The sequence below is a fragment of the Tachysurus fulvidraco genome, chromosome 7, assembly GCF_022655615.1.
Source record: "Tachysurus fulvidraco isolate hzauxx_2018 chromosome 7, HZAU_PFXX_2.0, whole genome shotgun sequence".
Taxonomy (NCBI): Eukaryota; Metazoa; Chordata; class Actinopteri; order Siluriformes; family Bagridae; genus Tachysurus; species Tachysurus fulvidraco.
The window spans coordinates 810,939-832,247 of NC_062524.1; the positions used below are offsets into that span (position 1 = coordinate 810,939).

The following is a 21,309-nucleotide window of genomic DNA, read 5'->3' on the forward strand; positions in this document are numbered from 1 at the left end:
AGAGAGTTTCTCTCTTTGTCTGGCATCCTGGGAATCCGTTGTTATTTTTATTTTTTTATGAATAATCTTTAAAAAATCACGATGCACTGAGGCCGCGAAACTTGAACTGCGAGGGATTGAAAGTGGCGAGGGATTTGGCACAAAAGTACATGTTATACTATTAGAGATAGTTGGGCTCGCCTCCACACACAGCTTGGGCTCTGGAACCCAACTCCTTGAGAGAGGTGGCGGGCTGGTGTGGGCTTGCTCATAGCCCAAAGCTCAGCAACCATGTGTTGAAGTTCACCCCGGTGAACGAGAGGGTCATTTCCCTGCACCTTCGGGTCGGTGATAGGTCTCTCACTGTTATGTGCTTATGGGCCAAATGGCAGTGTAGAGTACCCGACCCTCTAGGCATCTCTGGAAGGGGTGCTGGAAAGTGCTCCCACCGGGGACTCCGTCGTTGTACTGGGGGACTTCAACGCTCACGTGGGCAGAAACAGTGACACCTGGAGGGGCTTGATTGGGAGGAACACCCCCCCCCCCGGATATGAACCCGAGTAGTGTTCTGTTATTCGACTTCTGTGCTAGTCACAGTTTGTCCATAACGAACGCCATGTTCAGTACACATGGCACCAGGACACCCTAGGTCGGAGGTCAATGATCGACTTTGTGGTTGTTTCATCTGACCTCTGGCTGTATGTCTTGAACACTCGGGTAAAGAGAGGGGCAGAGCTGTCAACTGATCACCACCTGGTGAGTTGGACCCGATGGTGGGGGAGGAAGTTTAAGGGCTGTCCAGTCCCTATATGACCGGAGCAGGAGTTTGGTTCGCATTGCCGGCAGTAAGTCAGACTTGTTCCAGGTGCATGTTGGACTCCGGCAGGGCTGCCCTTTGTCACCGGTCCTGTTCATTATTTATTTGGACAGGATTTCTAGGCGCAGTTTGGGGCCGGAGGGAGTCCGGTTTGGAGACCAAAGGATTTCATCTCTGCTTTTTGCAGATGATGTTGTCCTGTGAGCTTCCTCAAATCAGGAAATTCAGCGTGCACTGGGACGGTTTGCAGCCGAGTGTGAAGCGGCGGGGATGAGAATCAGCACCTCCAAGTCCGAGGCCATGGTTCTCAGCCGGAAAAGGGTGGCTTGCCCCCTTCAGGTTGGTGGAGAGCTCCTGCCTCAAGGGGAGGAGTTTAAGTATCTCGGGGTCTCGTTCACGAGTGAGGGAAGGATGGAGCGGGAGATCGAGAGGCGGATCGGTGTATCTTCTGTAGTGATGCGGTCGATATACCGATCTGTTGTGGTGAAGAGAGCTGAGCCGCAAGGCAAAGCTCTCTATTTACCAGTCGATCTACGTTCCTACCCTCACCTATGGTCATGAGCTTTGTGTCATGACCGAAAGGACAAGATCCCGGATACAGGCGGCCGAAATGAGTTTCCTCCGCAGAGTGGCTGGGCGCTCCCTTAGAGATAGGGTCAGGAGCTCGGTCACTCGGGAGGAGCTCAGAGTAGAGCCGCTGCTCCTCCACATCGAGTGGAGTCAGCTGAGGTGGCTTGGGCATCTGTTTCAGATGCCTCCTGGACACCTCACTGGGGAGGTGTTCCGGGCATGTCCAACCGGGAGGAGGCCCCGGGGAAGACCTAGGACACGCTGGAGGGACTATGTCTCTCGGCTGGCCTGGGAACGCCTCGGTATTCCCCAGGAAGAGCTGGAGGAAGTGTCTGGGGAGAGGGAAGTCTGGGCGTCCCTGCTTAGACTGCTGCCACGGATAAGTGGTAGAAGATGGATGGATGGATGGATGGATGGAACTTTGGCACAAAAGTACAGGTTATAATTAATGTAAACTTTATCTGGTTTGTTTCAAGCAGGCGGCCTAAACATGACCCAATCAACAAATTTGAGACTTTAGAAAGAAAACGGAGAGTAAAACATAATCAGCCAAAGCCAGTGATCTAAACTTTATGTTGAATAGTTACATGATGCTTAAGTTACAGCACAAATGACCTAAAACAAAACAACTGAACACCCCTTTAACCATCAATATCACGTTATTTTAAATTGTACCAAGTCCCGTTATATATAATTAATGTAGACATTTTGTGTTGTGTTCCTTGCAGTGGCCCACAATTGGAACCAATCAACAGGTGACAAAATTTAAATTCCAATTTTAACTACTGACAATATATTATATATAAAGAATATAAACTCATAAATTCATTAATGATGGTCGTAAACCTTATGCAGTGGAACAAACAACAGAGGAAAAAAACGCACGAGTAAACTTTATATTTTATATGTTAAGAATTAAAAATATACATAAATTTTTTATATTTTATTTATTTATTTATTTATTTATTTGTTTATTTATTGTTTGTTTGTTTCTTTGTTTTCATTTATTTGTGTCGTGATTCAGTTTTTTAATTGATTGACATGTTAAATTTTAAAATATAAAACAAAAGTACATGTTATAATTAATGTAAACTTTATCTGGTTTGCTTCAAACAGGCGGCCTAAATATGACCCAATCAACAGGTAAATAAATTCAAATCAATTTTATCTGCATGACATTACAATTCTCATTGTAATAAATATAAACTCGTAAATTATTCCTATATTATTTTTGTTTGTTTAATGTTAGAGAATATTATTGAGAGCCATTATTACAGTGAGAGAACATTACTTAGCCTTATTAATCCACATTGTTATTTTAAACTGAATGAAGTCCCATTACATATAATTAATTTCAACTTTGTGTTTTTTATTTATTTATTTATTTTTGCTGTTCAAGTAACTAGTAGCCCAACAACAGGTAAATACATTTCAATTCCAACTGTGTCTCTTAACATATGACAATATAAAAATTCATCTGTTTATTTCTTGAAGCCTAAGTTTACAGCACAAATGACCTTAAACTAAACGACTGAACACACCCTTAACCATGAATATCACTAACACCACATTATATATTTTAGATTGTATCAAGTCCCATTATATATAATTTATGTAGACATTTTGTGTTGTGTTCCTTGCAGTGGCCCACAATTGGAGCCAATCAACAGGTGACAAAATTTCAATTCCAATTTTAACTATTGACAATATATAATATATAAAGAATATAAATTCATAAATTCATTAATGATGGCTGTAAACCTTATGCAGTGGAACAAACAACAGAGTAAAAAACGCAAGAGTAAACTTCAGTTTACATTTTATATGTTAAGAATGCCCCTCTTGGAACTGTCACCTTATTGTGATGGAGGGGTTTGTGTGCCTGAATTGTCCTAGGAGTTATGTTGTCTGGGGCTTTCTGCCCCTGGTAGGGTCTCCCAAGGCAAAGACGTCCTGAGTGACGGGCCAGACAAAGAGCGTTAAAAACCCCCTTATGAGAAAAGATAAATCAAGGTCCGTGACGTTGCCCGGTATGGCACAACTGGGGCTCCACCCTAGAGCCGGGCCCGGGGTTGGGGTTCGCATGTGAGTGCCTGGTTGCCGAGTCTTGCCCCACGTGGCCCAGCCGGGCTCAGCCCGAAAGAGCAATGTGGGGCCGATCTCCTGTGGGCCACAACTGCAGGAGGAACCATAAGGGGCTGTCAATGTGGATTGGGTGGCAGTCGAAGGCCTGAGGGTCATGGAATGTCACCTTGTTGTTTGGGAAGGAGCCTGAGCTGGTGTGGGAGGTTGAGAGATACTGAATAGAGATAGTTGGGCTCACCTCCACACACAGCTTGGGCTCTGGAACCCAACTCCTTGAGAGAGGCTGGACTCTCTACTAATCTGGAGTTGCCCACGATGAGAGGTGGCGGGCTGGTGTGGGCTTGCTCATAGCCCCCAGCTCAGCAACCATGTGTTGGAGTTCACCCCGGTGAACGAGAGGGTCGTTTCCCTGTGCCTTCGGGTCGGTGATAGGTCTCTCACTTTTTTTTGTGCTTATGTGCCAAATAGCAGTGTAGAGTACCCGACCTTCTTGGTGTCTGTAGAAGGGGTGCTGGAAAGTGCTCCGACCGGGGATTCAGTCGTTCTACTCGGGGACTTTAACACTCACGTGGGCAGCGACAGTGACACCTGGATTGGCGTGATTGGGAGAAACGGCCCCACAGACCTGAACCCAAGTGGTGTTCTGTTATTGGACTTCTATGCTAGTCACAGTTTGTTCATAACGAACACCATGTTCAAGCATAAGGGTGTCCATCAGTACATGTGGCACCAGGAAACCCTAGGTCGGAAGTCGATGATCAACTTTGTGGTTGTTTCATCTGACCTCCGGCCGTATGTCTTGGACACTCGGGTAAAGAGAGAGGCGGAGCTGTCAACTGATCACCACCTGGTGGTGAGTTGGATCCGATGGCGGGGGAGGAAGTTGGACATATCCAGAGTGTCTTACATTTTAATTTATACAACTGAGCAATTGAGGATTAAAGGCTTTGCTCGGGAGGCCTCTTGGTGTACATGGGATTCAAACTTATTTTTCATAATAAGTAGGACTAATTGCCCAATACCTTTCAAACTCTTTAAATGACTATTTTAAAGTCTGACATAAGTCTGAGTGTTACAGTGAGGAAGTGTTATAGTAAGGTAGTTACTATAGAATTTAACTATATAAATATTTAACTATTGACTGTATATAACTATATATTTTGTAAATACTGCACTATTTGGTATATATAAATATACTTAATTACATATTATAGCAACTATTAATTAATTAATTACATCATATGCTTTACTTATGTGTAATATTTCAATATTTTTACAAAATTCACATTTTAAAATAATGTTTATATTAATATTCATTTTGACTATTTAATGTTTTGTGTATCTGATCTGCTGTATTAGGTCCCTTTTACCCTTATGGAACTGGAGACATTGTAAATTCACGGATAGATGATGGAAGTTCATCTCTTATTGTTCTTCAGCAACCATTTATATATTTTGGAAGTTCATACAACCAAGTGTTTGTAAGCTACATTTTTTTAGTATTTGGTCAAGCTAGACCATGTGTGCAAACATATCCCATGGGCCAAAACCATCCATATAAGGGTTGTAATCTGGGCTTCAGGTTTATTTGATCTGCTAGTCAGTTGGCAGAATGTGGTCCAGATAATCACCATTAACAGCAATACAAATAAAATGTAATTGACCAGAATATGTTTAGAGTCCACCAGGTTACTTGAAAAAATGTTCCACGTTACAAAAAAAAGAACAGTCCATGAATTCTAGTTTACTCTTTTGCAACCCATGTGTATGGAGATAAATGATCACAAAGAATATGCTAGGTTTAACAAGAAGTCACTGTTATGGTTGCTAACTAGTTCTTCATTGTTATTACCTGTTGTAGTAATAGTGTCGTAAAGTCAAGCTGATGCACATGCTTTACAGTTGTACCATGTTCTGTTCTGTGGTCACCGAAGTTCTTTAAGTTAACTAGCATTCATCTGAAGATCTATTTGTATGTGGTTTTAAACATAAGAGTCACATATTGTAACATAGATGATAAAAAATATATGAACATTTTAGATACAGGTTACAGACTAAATTAATTGATTCATGTAAAACAGATTAAGGTGATTGGTTTGAATATTGTGATGTTTTTAATGAGATGATATTTTTTTTGTAGGTGAACAACAATGGCCATTTAACCTTTGATCAAGCATGGTCCAGTTACACGCCCTACCAATACCCTGTGAATGGTGGACGAGACATAATTGCTCCATTTTGGACTGACATTGATAATCGTGAAAATGGAGTCATCTCATATCAACAGTTCACTTCAGGCAGTGTTCTGACTCAAGCTACACAAGACATAAATCAGTATTTCCCCCAGCTGGGTTTCAGTGCTACTTTGGTCTTTGTCGCAACGTGGGATAGAGTAGCCTACTATCCGACTAGTAATACGGTAAGATGATATTCTTAGAATTCAAATAACCACCACAATGACGTTTACAGAGAATGTCTTCAAAATTGTAACGTTGTGATCTGTGAAATACTAAGTCACCTCAGACTTGCTCATTGGGGATATATTTTGCATCCGTTTTCAGGAAACATCTTTCCAAGTAGTTTTGATTTCCAACGGCCATTATTCATTTATTTTGATGAACTATGGTGTGATTGCTCCAACAACCCGGAATGTGCAGGTATGCATCATTTAGTGACAATATTGATTAGCATTTTTTAAACTAGTTAAAGTTAACAAAGCTTAGTTAATACATTTACCTTCTAAATTATTCTTTTAGGCTGGTTATGACACAGTTGGCTCCAGCTACTATTTCTCAATTCCTGGGTCATTTCAATACAACTACCAAAGTTTTACCTATAGCAGCAATGTGAATGTCACAGGCAGATGGGCTTTCCGTGTAGATCAAGGATCACGGGGCTGTCAGTTTAATGGTAATTCTTTCACACTATACAATTAATTCTTGCTGTTGAAAAAATATTTGTACAAACTACAATTAATCTAACTGCTTTATTCTACCAGGTAACTTTGTGCAACTAGGTGCCATATTCTGGACAGATAACACTTGCCAGCGTAAATGCACTTGCACCCGCAGTGGTCTCCAGTGCATCTCTCAGCCATGTACATTTGCTCAAGCTTGTCAACCGGCTGCTTTACAGTATAGCTGCCAAAATGTACAACGCCAAACTTGCACTATTTCTGGAGATCCCCACTACTATACATTTGATAATCAAATCTTTCACTTTCAAGGAACCTGCACTTACATCTTGTCTGAGGTTTAAATAATTTAAATTATAATATAAATATATAATTAATTGACAAAATGGAGGATATGAAAATAAACATTATTTTCTTGGCAGGCCTGTGGCAATGGCTTGCCTTACTATCGCATTGAAGGAAAAAATGAGCATCGAGGCAGTGCACATGTGTCCTGGACACGCCTGGTCAGGGTATTCGTCTATGACGAGATACTGGAATTAGTAAAAGATCATCCATATGAGGCCAAGGTGAGTATCATTACACTTAAATGAATCTTTTCCTATTTTTTATCAATTAGCTGATTTTAGTTACTTTGTACCTCCAGGTAAATGGAACCTTCGCAGCAACACCTTTCAGTCTCCGCAACGGCTCTATTCAAGTTTATCGGTCAGGTTTTTCTATTGTAATCAGTACAGCATTTGGACTAGTTGTTACATATGATGCATATTCATATGCAACCATCAATGTGCCTTATGACTACCAAAATGCCACATGTGGCCTGTGTGGTAACTTCAACCACCAACAAGATGACTTTCGCAGACCTTCAGGAGAAATCCTGAGCTCAGACGTGGGCTTTGGAGATTCCTGGAAGGCAGTGGGAGACACAGATCCTGGCTGTCAGATTGATGGGTGCTCAGGTCTGGCATGTGCAGGTTGTACAACATATCAGACCAACCTTTACAGTAACTCAGACCACTGTGGAATCTTGGGAGATGCTAGTGGTCCTTTTGCCAGTTGCCACTCCATTCTGTCACCACACACGTTTTTAGACAGCTGTGTCTACGATCAATGTGTGGGTGGTGGATACCAACCAATTCTGTGTCGATCGATTGGTGTTTATGCTACGCAGTGTCAACAGCGGGGCGTACAGCTAGGTCAATGGAGAAGAAGAGGATTTTGTGGCAAGTTAAATATTTCTTTTTTATATGACCATAATTGATGTGTTTTGTTTAAGTTTAAAATTTAATCATACTCTTCTACTACAATCTACTCCCAGAATTGCCATGCCCGGAGCACAGTCACTATGAGTTCCAGGGAACAAGCTGCCCAGCAACATGCAGCAACCCTTCTTCACCTTTAAATTGCACCTTACCATATCAGGAAAGCTGTATCTGTGATGCAGGTTATGTCCTAAGTGGAGGTACATGTGTTAATCAAAGTAACTGTGGCTGCACTTTTAATGGACTTTATTATGTTGAGGGTCAATCAGTGCTATTGGACAATGACTGTGGCTGGCTATGCACCTGCAGCAACATGGTAATGACCTGCCAACATCATCAATGTGGTCCACAGGAAGTGTGTACCATCAATAACGGTGTAAGGGGATGCAGACCTACCAGTTACGCCACCTGTTGGGTTGACCGTCTAGGCTCATATCACACCTTTGATGAAGTAGATTTCAGGTATCAAGGAGCCTGTGAACTCATCCTCACCAGAGTTAATGAATCATCACCACTACCTAACTTTGCTGTAACACTGCAGAGAATCCCCATGGGTCCTTCTGGGTTTTCTAAGATCCTGAGATTTGAGGCAGGGGGATTTCAGATATCTCTAGAAATGAGAGAAGGAGGAAATATACAGGTAAGATTATTAAATATAGATTTATAAAACAGTTCCTTAAAATCCCTATATATATGTCTGTCACAATGCTTGAGAATATTAATTATTTGATCTAGAAATTCTATAATTATGTAATTATTTAATATGGCAACTTATTGTTTTCTTATACAGGTTGATGGACGTTTTGTTGCTCTACCCTACAGTGTTGGCAATGGTCAAATCCTTATCTATCATAGCAGTGTCAACAGTATAATTATGGAAACTTCATTTGGGGTAACTGTAAGATCTGACTGGTCACACCTAATTAGAATCACAGCACCCAACACCTACACTGGTGCACTTGCTGGTCTGTGTGGGAATTTCAATGGAAATGTAGAAGACGAGTTTTATGGCCCTGGTGGAGTCTTGGTAAATAGTTCACAAGAGTTTGGGGATAGCTGGAGAACTGGATCTCTTTCAGCCTTCTGTGTAGACTCAAATGTACAACCAGGAGAGAACTTCACTGATCACTGCAACATCATGGCTTCTCGAGATGGACCATTTGCTCTATGCCATAGCATCCTGAACCCTCAGATTTGGATAGGAAATTGCAGAGACAATTTGGGACAGACCCATGGTGCCAGAGAAGCCATGTGTGAGGCTCTACGAGCCTACGCTGTACTCTGCCAGCAAAGTGGCGTCAGTGTCAGAGAATGGAGAAATATCACCAATTGTGGTGAGTAAAATATTAGCTTACAACAAGACTTTAGAATAGTTGGATGAGGTTTTATAAAAAGTGTTCTAAACAGCTATATATAGTTATATAAATCTTTTTTTTTCAGATTTCCAGTGCCCAGCCCACAGCCACTATGAGGAATGTGGCACTTCATGCCCTGCAGCCTGTCCTAGTCTGTCTTTTCCATTCCCTTGTACCCGGCTCTGCCAGGAGGGATGCCAGTGTGATAATGGGCTAGTGCTAAGTGGAGACCAGTGTGTCCCCCCTACGGGTTGTGGGTGCTTTCATGAAGGCCGCTACAGACAGAGTGGAGAGCAGTTCTGGTTTGGTCAGCAGTGCCAGTTCCATTGTGTCTGTGATGGGACATCAGGTTTTGTCAACTGTAGTTCATCATCTTGCCAAGATCATGAAATATGCCATGTCATTGACGGAGAATATGGCTGCCATCCTCGACCCAGTGCCACATGCTCTGCTTCAGGAGACCCCCACTACACTTCTTTCGATGGACATAGATTTGACTTCCAGGGCACATGCCACTATACACTGGCAACTGTATGTAATGATACTCTAGGACTACCATATTTTCAAGTCATTGCACGAAATGAACCATGGAATGGACTCTCAGTGTCAATCACTGTGGAAGTTTATGTCAATGTTTCAGGACACCTGGTACATGTTTCACGCGACATGTATGGCACAGCTGAGGTGAGTTAAAAAAAAAAAAGTCTGATAATGAAAAACAGTATTTATTCAGTGAGAAATTAAAATATTACAATTTACAGTATACATTAGATAAATAAGTATAGTCTGATTAAGGTGGAAGGTCTGTTTGGAAGGACAGGAGTTCAATACTACTGCTGGTCCCCTGAGCAAGGCCCTTAACTTTCAACTGCTCAGCTGTATAAATGACATAAATGTAAGTCATTCTGGATTGGCTTGTAAATGTACATTTTTCTTTCTTTTCATCAGATCGACAGTGAAACCAGGAATCTTCCTGCTGTTCTTGACCATGTGTCAGTTTATTCCAATGGGAGAATGACATTTATTACAACTGACTTTGGCCTAAGTGTGAGCTATGATGGCTCTTGGGTGGTTCTAATCACAGTTCCAGGGAATTACAGTGGAGCCACATGTGGCCTCTGTGGTAACTTCAATGGTGACAACAATGATGATTTCCGTTTGCAATCTGGCAGTCTCAGTTTTTCTGCTGCAGAGTTTGGAGCTGACTGGAAAGTGGGGAATGAAACAAGATGTAATGGATGTGGAGACTCCTGCCCACAATGCCAAGACCCCTCTAGAGCACAGTCTCTGTGTGGAATCCTAACAGACAATCAGGGTCCTTTGAGTTTTTGTCACGCTGATGTTGATCCACTTGCCTATTATAACGACTGTGTCTTTGATCTATGCCTGTCTGAGCACAGAAATGATGTACTGTGCCGATCCATTGAGACATATGTTAGTGCCTGCCAGTCTGCCAATGTCAGGATTTATCCCTGGAGAGAAAATACAACATGTCGTAAGTGGATTAAAAGAAAATTAAAACTGTTTATCTGTCTAAATGTTCATTATCAGGAATCTGTATTTTCTCCTTATAATATTTTTAACCTATAAACCATTGAAAATCATTTGTCAGCATATTGGTTAAACAGATGGATATATGTGATGTGTAACAGTAGTTGTGTAGTAAAAGGTCATACCATTATATGTGTGTTAATTCCTCAGCCATAATCTGCCCTGCGAACAGTCACTATGAGCTGTGTGGCTCTGACTGTGGTCATACCTGTACCAGCAGCATAAATGTCACATGTGAGAGAACATGCAGAGAAGGTTGTTTCTGTAATGAAGGCTTTGTAAGGAGTGGAAACAACTGTGTGCCTGTAGAGCAATGTGGTTGCTCGTATAACGGATTCTACTTCCAGGTGAGTTTCTGACACTTTTTACATTGTCTTATATAATACTTATTCACATGTTTATACCTTTCTACAATTTGTACTGTCACAATATTAAACCTCTGAATTGATGGCTTTTTTGCCTCTGGTGTGGTGAACGCTGTCAGGATCCAGTTCACTGCCTGGTCAGTGCAGTGCTGGAGTTCCTGCAGTATTCTTTTTCTTGAGGCCTGTCCCCATCTACTTTAAAGGTGTACGTGGCCGCTATTGCTGCAAACCACAAACCTGTCCTCGGGGCCTTCTTGGTTAGGCACCCTCTGGTCTCTCGCTTTCTGTGTGGTGTCAGGCAGCTGATGCGTTTCTGCAGACTATGCCTTCCTTCCTAAGACCTCTCTTGGTCATATGGGCTGTGGGAAGCCCACTTGGAGTCAGCCTCTGAGAAGTTTCTGACACTGAAGTTGGCTCTGCTCCTAGCCTTGGCCTATCTCAAATGAGCGAGGGATTTTCAGGCCTTATTGATCAACTCCTGCCTTTCTAGAATTCTTCCCCTTGCATGTCCAAGGCTATTCTGCACTCCAGGGCAGGCTATGACCCTAAGGTGCACAGGATGGCTGGCTGTCCATTCGTACTGCAGGCCTACTGTTTCCCACCCCATTAGTCGGTGGAACAGGAGAGGCTGCGTTTGCTTTGCCCAGTAAGGGCCTTGAGGACTTATGTCCACCGCTCTAGCTCATGGAGTAACTCCTTGGCCCTTTTTGTCTGTTCTGGGGGCCGGAATAAGGGTAATCCGGTTTCCAAGCAGCGCCTGGCACACTGAGTGGTGGCTCAGGCCAATAAGGTGCGTGGGCTTGCCTTGCCTCTCGGGATCAGGGCTCACTCCACTTGGAGTATTGCCTCGTCTAGTGCCTTAGCCTGGGGTGTCCCCCTTGAAGATATTTGTGCTGTGGCAGGTTGGTTCTCTCCGCACCCCTTTATAATAATAATAATAATAATAATAATAATAATAATAATAATAATAATAATAATAATAATAATGCATTTTATTTCATGGTGCCTTTCAGAACACCCAGGGTCACCTTACAAGCAATATACAGGTCACTGCATAAAACAAAACACATAAACAAAAAGCATATGCATATAAAGTGCTTTTAAGTCTAAATAAAACATGTTACAAGAAAGCCTGTATAAAAAGATAAGTCTTAAGATGCGTTTTAAAAGTCAACAAGCACTCGCTATTGCGAACATCGAGGGGAAGAGAGTTCCATAGAGGGGGGGGGAACATAACTAAAAGATCTGGCAACCATAGTAGTGAGTTTAATCCGAGGTACCACAAGAGAAATTGTAGATGAAGATCTGAGTGCACGTGAAGGAGTGTAAACCTGGAGAAGTCGATTAAGTTATTGTGGTGCAAGATTATGAAGTGCCTTATAAGTGAGTAGCAGGATTTTAAACTGAACTCTATATTTTACTGGAAGCCAATGCAATTGCTGGAGAACCGGAGAAATGTGAGCAGTATAGGGTGTTCTAGAGAGAACACAAGCTGCAGAATTCTGAACCAGTTGAAGCTTATGCAGCAATTTGATGGGTATAGGTTGGGATATTTGTTCTATAACCTGTACTGGGACCCCACTCCAGGGTCCCAGGTCCTGCAGGGCCATTGATGGTCTGTTCCCAGTCTGCTCATGCTCTCTCTCATGGACTCTGTCACAGTCATCAACTGGTTGTGGGTATTGGCGTTCCCATAGCGTCAGCCCTGATGCAGTGTCGAGTTCCCTCGAAAGGGAACTACACCAAGTTACGTATGTAACCCAGTTCTCTGAGAAGGGAACGGGATGCTGCGTCGCTGGCCACACCCCAGGTGTCCTCTCGCACTTCCTTCAGACAAGTAGAAGTTGGAGTAATGTGATGTAGATGCCCTTATATGGACTTACTGGCACGTAATCACTTCGTCACATGTCCTCCCTGAGCCATTAAGTTGGTGTGTTTACACACAGAGCTTCAGACACAACTTCCTCATGGAAGCGTTCCCATAGCGTCAGCCCTGACGCAGTGTCGAGTTCCCATCTTGGGGAACCAGGTTACATACATAACCTGGTGTAGTTTTTTCCCCACATTCACCTGAGTCACCTCAGACTTAATAAAAATAATAAAAACAAACACATTTAAATATATCTATTAATCTTGAATTATGTATTATATTAATCTTTTTATTATTCTTCATAATAACCTTTTGTTTTATGTTTATGATCTGTAAAGTTTCTTTGAGACAATGTCAATTGTGAAAAGCTCTGTACAAATACATTTTAATTGAATTGAATTAAAAACCTAATGATGTGTTCAAATAAATATGTAATTACAATGTTTTCTAAACGGTAATGTGCTTTACCTGTATGTTTTATTTTAGGCACCCCCATACTGTATAAGCATCCACTGCTGAAAGCACTATACACATTAAAATGAATTGCATATTTTGTGCTGTATACATGCTCAGTTTACGGCTACAATAACAATAAAGTCTAATCTCAATCTAATATTTTCTTTTGTTCTTGCAGATTGGTGAACAGTTCTGGACTGAACATTGTTTACAACACTGTGAGTGCTTAGGATCCAATAACCTGCACTGCATCTCCACCCCCTGCTCTTCCACTGAGGAGTGTGTGATCAGGAATGGTAGACTTGGCTGCTACAGTCAAATGTCAACTTGCATGGTCACAGGAGATCCCCATTATTATACCTTTGATGGGGCAGTGACCCACTTTCAGGTTAAAACTGAATACTATTACATTCATGAAATGGCAGCATGACAGTGCAGCGAGTACAGTGTGGAGTTTCTTTCTTACATTTATGCCATTTGGCAGACGCACTCATCCAAACATATGAAAGTGCTTTGAAGTCTATCAAAGAATACATCTAGACTGATTCACTAGGTTACAGACTTTGAAACCCATCAACCTAAAACTCTGTCAGGACAACCAAACAAGGATAATAAGCATGTTTATTTATTTCAGAAAGAGGTAGATCTTTACTTGTCTCAGCTCTTCAGACATCTAGAGTTTCATTCCATCAGATAGGTGCCAGAACAGAAGAGTTTCAACGTATGTTGAGGAACAGTGTGAGTCTACCAGGAGTGATAACAGCTAAGAGGGAGCTGGTCTGTTTTTACCTTATGTATGCAAAAGGGTTATAAATCTGACATGTTCAGCTACCAGAAGCCAGTGAGGATTGAAAAAAAGTCAAGACAAGCTGTGGTATCTGGGGGCAGGAAAAGATGAGTGTCATCGGCATAGGAGTTTTAAGAGACCCCCTATCAGGATATAACTTTGCCAAGAGAGTGAGTATAGAGGAACAAAATCAGAGGACTATATACTGAACCTTGTGGTGTTCCCCTTCATGTTACCTGATAGAAGCAAACTTCCAGGTAGGAAGCAAACCAGTCCCATCTTTATCCATTAATTCCAACATTCCTGATGGTGGACAAAAGAGTCTTGTGGTTGACCGTATCAAACATTGCTGAAAGGTCAAAGAGGATGAGGACAGATGAAGCTTGGCATGTAGTTTCTCAGAGACACCCAGAAGGGCTGTCACTGTCGAGTGAGCTACTTTAAAGCCAGACTGGTTGGGATCTTTGAAAGTTGTTCTGTGACCGATAGACAGAGTTGATTATAGACAATGTGTTTAATAATTTTAGATAGAAATGAAAGAAGTGATACTGGTCTGTAGTTACTGATGTCTGATGGATCCAGAGCAGGTTTCTTTAGGATAGGAATAACCCTTGCTCTCTTGAAGGTAGTTCTCTTCATGTCTGCTCTCCTCTTTGTGGGTTTCCTCTGGGTACTCTGGTTGTTTAATTTTTCATAACTTCATTTAACGTTGTAATATTTAATCAATCATTTTGCAGGGTACTTGTTCATATGAGATTTCTCAGACATGTGGGAATGTCTCTGACAATGGTCTACAATTCAGAGTGGTGGCATCCAACATGCATCGTGGGAGCACAGTTGTGTCCTTTGTCTCTGTAGTAGATTTGTGGCTAACTAAACAACAGGAGCAAACACAAATTACAATCGGACAAAACAGGAAAATAAAGGTATTAAAACAGTAATACTGAAACATAAAACTTTATACTCTTGCTTCCAGGGAAATATGTATGAGATATGGTGGATTTCTTTTCTTTTTGCTCTTACAGGTTAATGGGAATGCAGTGAATTCATCTACTTATCAAATCAGTAACCTTGCAGAAATATATCAGGAGCAGAATTTTATAGTTGTGAATGCATCGCATGATCTCATGGTCTACTTTGATGGTCAGTTTACACTATTGGTGAGATTGGGCCCAAGCTTCCATGGGTCTGTGTGTGGGATGTGTGGTAACAATAACGGAGATCCTACAGATGACAAGACCCGACCGAATGGAGAAGTTGCACAGAATGATATTGCTTTTGGCAACAGTTGGAAATCAAACACCAGTGGCCCAGGGTAATTAATTTGATAAGAAGATAACAGTAACATAATAACATGAAATAAAACTTATGGACTTTCCAAACCTAGTTTAGCCTTGACAATAAGAAATGTTAGCAAGTAAATGCATGTAGTTATGACCGTGAAAACATAAAAGTTAGATGTTGCACAGTTAAGATATTTATTTACATGTTTATAAAATATATTTTTACTAAGAATTTCTAAAGGTGCAAATTTGCAAAACTTGTCACATTTTCACACTTTAATATAATATCCACCCTGTGTCCTGTCTAGATGTGGTGCTAGTGACCAGCCTGTTAATGATAATGACTGCCCCTTCAGAGAGGAGTACTCTGCACTCTGTAACATCATCACCAACACCAGTGGACCATTCCAACATTGCCATTTCCGTATCAGCCCTGAATCTTACTTCAGTTCCTGTGTGTATGACTTATGTGCTTACCCACAGTCATTGGGACAAGACTTGCTGTGTTCAGCTGTGCAGGCTTATGATGCTGCTTGCACTATGCTGGAGCTCATGATCCCAAACTGGCGCTCTGATCTGTCTTGCTGTAAGTTTGCTGTATCCATACACTCATCTCTGAAGCAGTATTTTAAGAATCTAAATAAATGGTGGACTAAAATAAAATAAAATAAAATGGCATCATAGTCAAAATGCTGTGGTAGATGTTAGGTTTAAACTTATAAAAATTACTCTGACACATGTGTATGTCACATTTTTCCTCTATTTAGCGAGAATTGACCCCTGTGAAGATCTACACTGTACTGAGGATGAGTGGTGTGGGGAGAAAGATGGCAAATATGGTTGCTTCTGTAATGAAAATTATCCCAGACAAAATCCTGATAGTTATGGTACAATTTATTTTACAATTATATTCATATGGAAACAAATGCCCTAATTATGTAATTCTCACAAACCGTCTCTGACTAATTACTTTTTTTTACCAGACTCTATTGAAATATGTGAGAGCAGCTCTGGCAACATGTCTCTGTCACGCTGTCAGCTGTTTGAAGCTGGTTTTCTTGCTAACAACCTCCATTTACATGACCCCAACTGCAATGGAACAATCCAGGATGGCAGACTGATGTTTCACTTTGATAATGATGACCACATGTGTGGTACAAATCTCACGGTACACGTCACTGTCAATTGAGATCTCTTTAATACATTTTCTTATCAATAATAAAAAAAAACATTAACATAATTCTGACATTATTTCATTAAAATTTCTAGGCCAATGGTACCCATTTCATTTATGAGAACATAATCCAAGGAGAGATGGACTCAACAACAGGTTCTATACACAGAAACAAAACACTAGAACTTAGCTTCTCCTGCATCTACAAGCTCAGCGAGTCATTTAGCATGGACAGAGAGATAAATCCTATTCAAAGGTAGGGTTGCAGTTTACTAAAAAACCTGATAATGTAATGGATGTAGGTTAAGCCTTGCTTGCATGCATTGTCTGCACCAGCCCTCTATACCAGCTGCTACTAAATATATGGTTAAACTTTTTTTAAAGCATCGTGCACAAGACTCTTCCAGGTAAAGAGGGAATGTACCAGATCAAGATGATTCCCTATGAGGATTCTGGCTTCTCCCACCCTTACAATGGCAGGGTAAATATAGAGGTGGGAGAGCAAATCTACATAGGCGTCTTTGTTCAAGGAGTGGACAGCCGTCAGCTTGCTACAGTGATAGATTCTTGTTGGGCTACACCAGTAAATCAGAGGAACTATACTGTTCGCTGGGACCTTATTACAGGAATGTAAGTAACTTCCTCTTTCAAACGAAGGTTCTTTCACTACCTCAAGTTGAGTGGTCAGGGTCATCGAGCATGTTGCTCACCCAGTTCCCTTTATCTGTGGGAAAATAATAGTGACTAATTTATTTTAAACAATTTATGATTAATAAGTTTTTATGTTTGATGTTCTTTTAGATTTGAGACTATATATTCATTCATATCTCTTACAGCAGCCCCTATAGCTTTACACACACCAAAAGACCTTTGTAGTAACTTGTAGTAACTTGACTAATTTATTGAACATAATGTAAACATATATTTACAATCTTTGAAGATGAAAGTTAATATCCAGTGTGTTGCTCTTATAGTTTGTGTGGTAAATAACTGTATGTGTTCACCTTCCACCACTTCCTCTACCTGTAAGAAACCCTCTGTGCACACACTGCCCCCACCTGGTGACAGTTCAAAATGCATTCACAACATCGGCTCGTACAATATCTCGATAATGAATTGCCTGCATGTATAAATTTAAAGAAATAAAGAATTTCCTGATAACAGTATATGAAATATTCTCAGGTGTCCTAATCCAAACGATGCTACGGTGAAGATTCTAGAGAATGGAGTCTCTACAACTGGACGATTCTCCTTTAAGATGTTTGCTTTTAACGATGATGAATCTAGGATTTTCCTTCACTGCAGCATTCACCTTTGTCTTCTAAGAAATCATAACTGTGCAACGGTGAGTTAGTACAGACACTATGCATATGCCTAAAGGATGAGGGTTGTGTAATAATGCCCTTAAAGGGGTAAAGGGGTGCCAACATTTTGAGAAGGCTGATTGATGGACAACATTTAGTAATTTTACAGTGACCTGTGTGGCTTGTGGACCTGATCACTAGCCAATGAGAGGAGCAGGTGTAGTGAACCCCAAAGTCGGACCAGTAAACAGTGTTTAAGACAGAAAAATGGTGAACTCTCATCATGTTAAAGGTCGACTATAACTAAAGTGAAGATTCCTTTTTACTCTTTGGAAAGAGAACGGTTTGTACGTTTTAGTGGTAGTGACACTTTAAATACTTATAATAGTGTGGTGTAGGAAAGAACTCAACCAGAATAAATAAATAAAACCTTTTGTGAAGCAGGAACTTAAACAAGATATAAAATAAAACCTCTAAACATTTCGCTTTTATTTTTGCTGCTACAGCGTTGTTTCCCTGGATATCACCACCGCTCAGGCAGGTCTTTGGGCACCCATGATAGTGCCTCGATCTCCGTGGGGCCTTTTATCCGGACCCCCCAAAAAAGAGGTAAAAACATAATAATATAGATTTGCAATGTTTACTTCACATTTAAGTTTCTTTAAACCCATTAAACTGTGTTTGAGCATTGCAGTGACTGGGAAAACCTGTTACAGTCCCATAGACTGGGAAGTGGTCATAATCCCATTTCATCCCTGTAGAGATCACTTAAGTCCACTAGACACAGCAGGAGTTCTCAGTAAACTGCAATGAAAAAATACAACTTAGGGCTTTAAAAAGCAGTGACCACATTCTTATAGAATTTTATGTCAGTAGTCTTATTACAATTGTTTACCTTCTTACACCCAATTTCACCTTTTGTTGTCTACAGATGTTTAGGACCAGATGTGAGGAAATGAAAAAGTCTTTCACTGGATTTTCTGAACATCCAGATCATTATGCTGTGTTTCTATGACTTCTGAATCATAAAGCAATATTAATCATTAATTATCCTATTAGTAAATCAATTAAATGATGTCTTTATATGTATCTCCTGATTAACCAAAATAATTCGGCACAAATCCTGAAAATGTTTCAGGTTTGTTTTAAAATTTTAATAAACTTCTATCTGTATGCATTATTATATTGTTTCTCACATTATTTCAACATAGTTTCACTCTACAGATGAGCCACAACAGTAACAGTTAGAGTAAGGACTATAAAATAATGTCCTGGTTGGAGTTATGAGTGGAGAAAATGTGGCTGTGTAGTTTGTGACAGTCTGACTGAAAGATTTTTCTTGTAGTAATCTAAAGTCTGCCTTTAGTGTCGATAAATTATGTAGTACTGTAATTTAGATTTCTTGTAGAAATGATCTCGAAACCCAGAGTTTCTTTCAGTCTCCTCCCCTTTTTTAAAGAGGAAGCGATGTTTAAACACCTCATTCATTACACACATTTCAGTTACACAGAGAGCATCAAAGGGAATGAAATATACTTTTCTGGACGATCCTGTTGATGAAGAGGCTTTATTAGATCGTAGGGAGTTACATTTACATCTGGAGAGGATTTTGAGGCCCAGAGTGGATGTTTGGTCACATCCCTATGCATTTTTATTTGAGTGGTATAGTTTTTCTCTACAGTCAATAAGATACATCCATAATGTCATCCATCCTTACATCAGAATCATCAGCCATCACAGCCGTGCTCATACGTCCGAGCTGATACTTTGTGTTGCCTTGTGTTTCTTTACAAATGGTAGTTTTGTGTATAACATCGGGGATGCAGAATATATTAGTAAGGCTAAATAATCATGATATCCACCACCACTAACCAAAAAAAAAAGAAATTGAATAACCACAAAATCAAAGCAATTTATATGGTGTTCTTTATTTAAAAACAAACAAACAAACAAACAAACAAATAAATAAAAATAAATAAATAAAGGTTAGATTTTAATATAGTTTCAATACTTCCTAGAATTCACCTGTTATCATACACTCACTTACCTTTAGCTTTTTTTTTTCAGAATCTCGATTTCCAGATCTGCCTTTTGGATCTGGCGGTGTAACATCGGCCATCCATTCATCCGACCTCAAGAGGGCGCCTTCGCCCGAGTAATGACTTTGCTCTTTCTCTCCCTCTCTACTTAATGTACCCACCTGTTGAAAGCCATCTGAAGTGTTTAACATGTTGTGAAGTATTGCCAGCTTACCACTGTCCTTACCGAGCGTTTGCCTACATCCTGTTCTAGACCTTGTTATTTGGATTATGAGTTGGAGTTGTTTGCTCTACGGAATTCCTACCTGTTATTGAACCACTGCCTGTTTATCTGACCACGATTGTCAGCCTACCCCTTTGTTTGTACTGCTGTCTCTTAATAAATCTCTGCATATGGATTCTAACACACGACCTAGTCAGTCTCCTTTACAGACGGTGTAGATTAGAGTTATGTAATGTAGTTCGAAAATTCCTACAGAATTAAACTGTGGCATTTTCTATAAATCACTGAACTGTGTTCATTTGTGCACCAGAAGTTGATGGACATTCCTCCTGCTGGATGGGGGATGGTTGGTAGTTAGTTAATTACTAACTACAAATCACATCTCCAACAAGTCTAATTAGATTAATGTATTAATTACTATCTCTAGAAAGTACTGGTCTACTTTATTGGTGCTTTTTCTGCACAGCTCAGGCCTCAGAGACATGTCATGTTGCATAACGGAATATTTGTGAGGCGAGCTTTTTTGGATTGAAAGGCTTACATATTCCAGTTCCTTGGACTCTTGGGGATTTTTTTTTACAAGCATTTGTTTTGGAAAACATTACCCCAGTGAAGAAAGGGAAGCGTCTAAATGTAAGTGAACAACTAGTCTAGCGCCGCCTAGTTCAGGTGACTATCAACTTGGATTGAATTAGTATGACGGCTATAAATCATATTATGCTTTGTGTGTGGGCTTAATAAAATCCTGAGAGTCTAAGCTTTCCAACAGTATAGAATTTAACCGTGTATTTAGAGGATTTAATGCTTAAAAGCTACAACGAAGTTGATGCAGCCTCATCCCCAAGTGGTCGTTTTCCATCTTGTGCTGTGGACGGCACGGCGGTCACATAAATTACGGTATTTAGATTAGTTAGTAATTAATTACACCCAACACTGTATAAAAGTAATTAAAATGTAAACTTATGCATTTATGTATTTTCTTAATCAGTTCTGCTGGTGAGAAATATGCAGACTTCTTTTGTCTGACACTGTTGCCATAGTGACTCATTATATCTGCGCTCCATTGATAATGGCTTTTTATAGTTGTGGTGCATGCACTTATCTCAGAGTCAGTCAATTTAACTCTTTTCAGCTGTTCTGTAACTGAAAACTCAGAGTTTCCCATTTCAGGGTAAATTAACACAGAGTTCAAGTTTAAACTCAGAGTTGCTTGAACCTCCTTTCTGAAACAGGCCCCAGATCAGGGCTCCAGATCAGCTCCAGTCATTCACCCAA

The 21,309-nt window shown here is 40.5% G+C and overlaps 2 protein-coding genes across 3 annotated transcripts in view; one reads left to right on the forward strand and one right to left on the reverse strand.

Moving 5' to 3' along the window:
- LOC113639996 (alpha-tectorin-like) overlaps positions 1-18,952 on the forward strand; it is a 52,656-nt gene extending 33,704 nt beyond the window's left edge. The window contains exons 35-57 of the mRNA XM_047815674.1: positions 4,811-4,932; positions 5,592-5,870; positions 6,013-6,108; positions 6,208-6,361; positions 6,450-6,703; positions 6,788-6,934; positions 7,012-7,588; positions 7,684-8,267; positions 8,418-8,961; positions 9,068-9,666; positions 9,931-10,477; positions 10,684-10,880; positions 13,403-13,612; positions 14,749-14,937; positions 15,037-15,326; positions 15,603-15,880; positions 16,062-16,181; positions 16,278-16,462; positions 16,564-16,724; positions 16,853-17,098; positions 17,651-17,813; positions 18,279-18,381; positions 18,704-18,952. Coding sequence (XP_047671630.1) covers positions 4,811-4,932; positions 5,592-5,870; positions 6,013-6,108; positions 6,208-6,361; positions 6,450-6,703; positions 6,788-6,934; positions 7,012-7,588; positions 7,684-8,267; positions 8,418-8,961; positions 9,068-9,666; positions 9,931-10,477; positions 10,684-10,880; positions 13,403-13,612; positions 14,749-14,937; positions 15,037-15,326; positions 15,603-15,880; positions 16,062-16,181; positions 16,278-16,462; positions 16,564-16,724; positions 16,853-17,098; positions 17,651-17,813; positions 18,279-18,381; positions 18,704-18,711 — 6,053 coding nt within the window. The 3' untranslated portion in view covers positions 18,712-18,952. The remainder of the gene's footprint in view (positions 1-4,810; positions 4,933-5,591; positions 5,871-6,012; positions 6,109-6,207; positions 6,362-6,449; positions 6,704-6,787; positions 6,935-7,011; positions 7,589-7,683; positions 8,268-8,417; positions 8,962-9,067; positions 9,667-9,930; positions 10,478-10,683; positions 10,881-13,402; positions 13,613-14,748; positions 14,938-15,036; positions 15,327-15,602; positions 15,881-16,061; positions 16,182-16,277; positions 16,463-16,563; positions 16,725-16,852; positions 17,099-17,650; positions 17,814-18,278; positions 18,382-18,703) is intronic.
- LOC113653753 (interferon-induced very large GTPase 1-like) overlaps positions 1-21,309 on the reverse strand; it is an 859,689-nt gene that overhangs the window by 786,486 nt on the left and 51,894 nt on the right. The gene's annotated exons all lie outside the window — the stretch shown is intronic.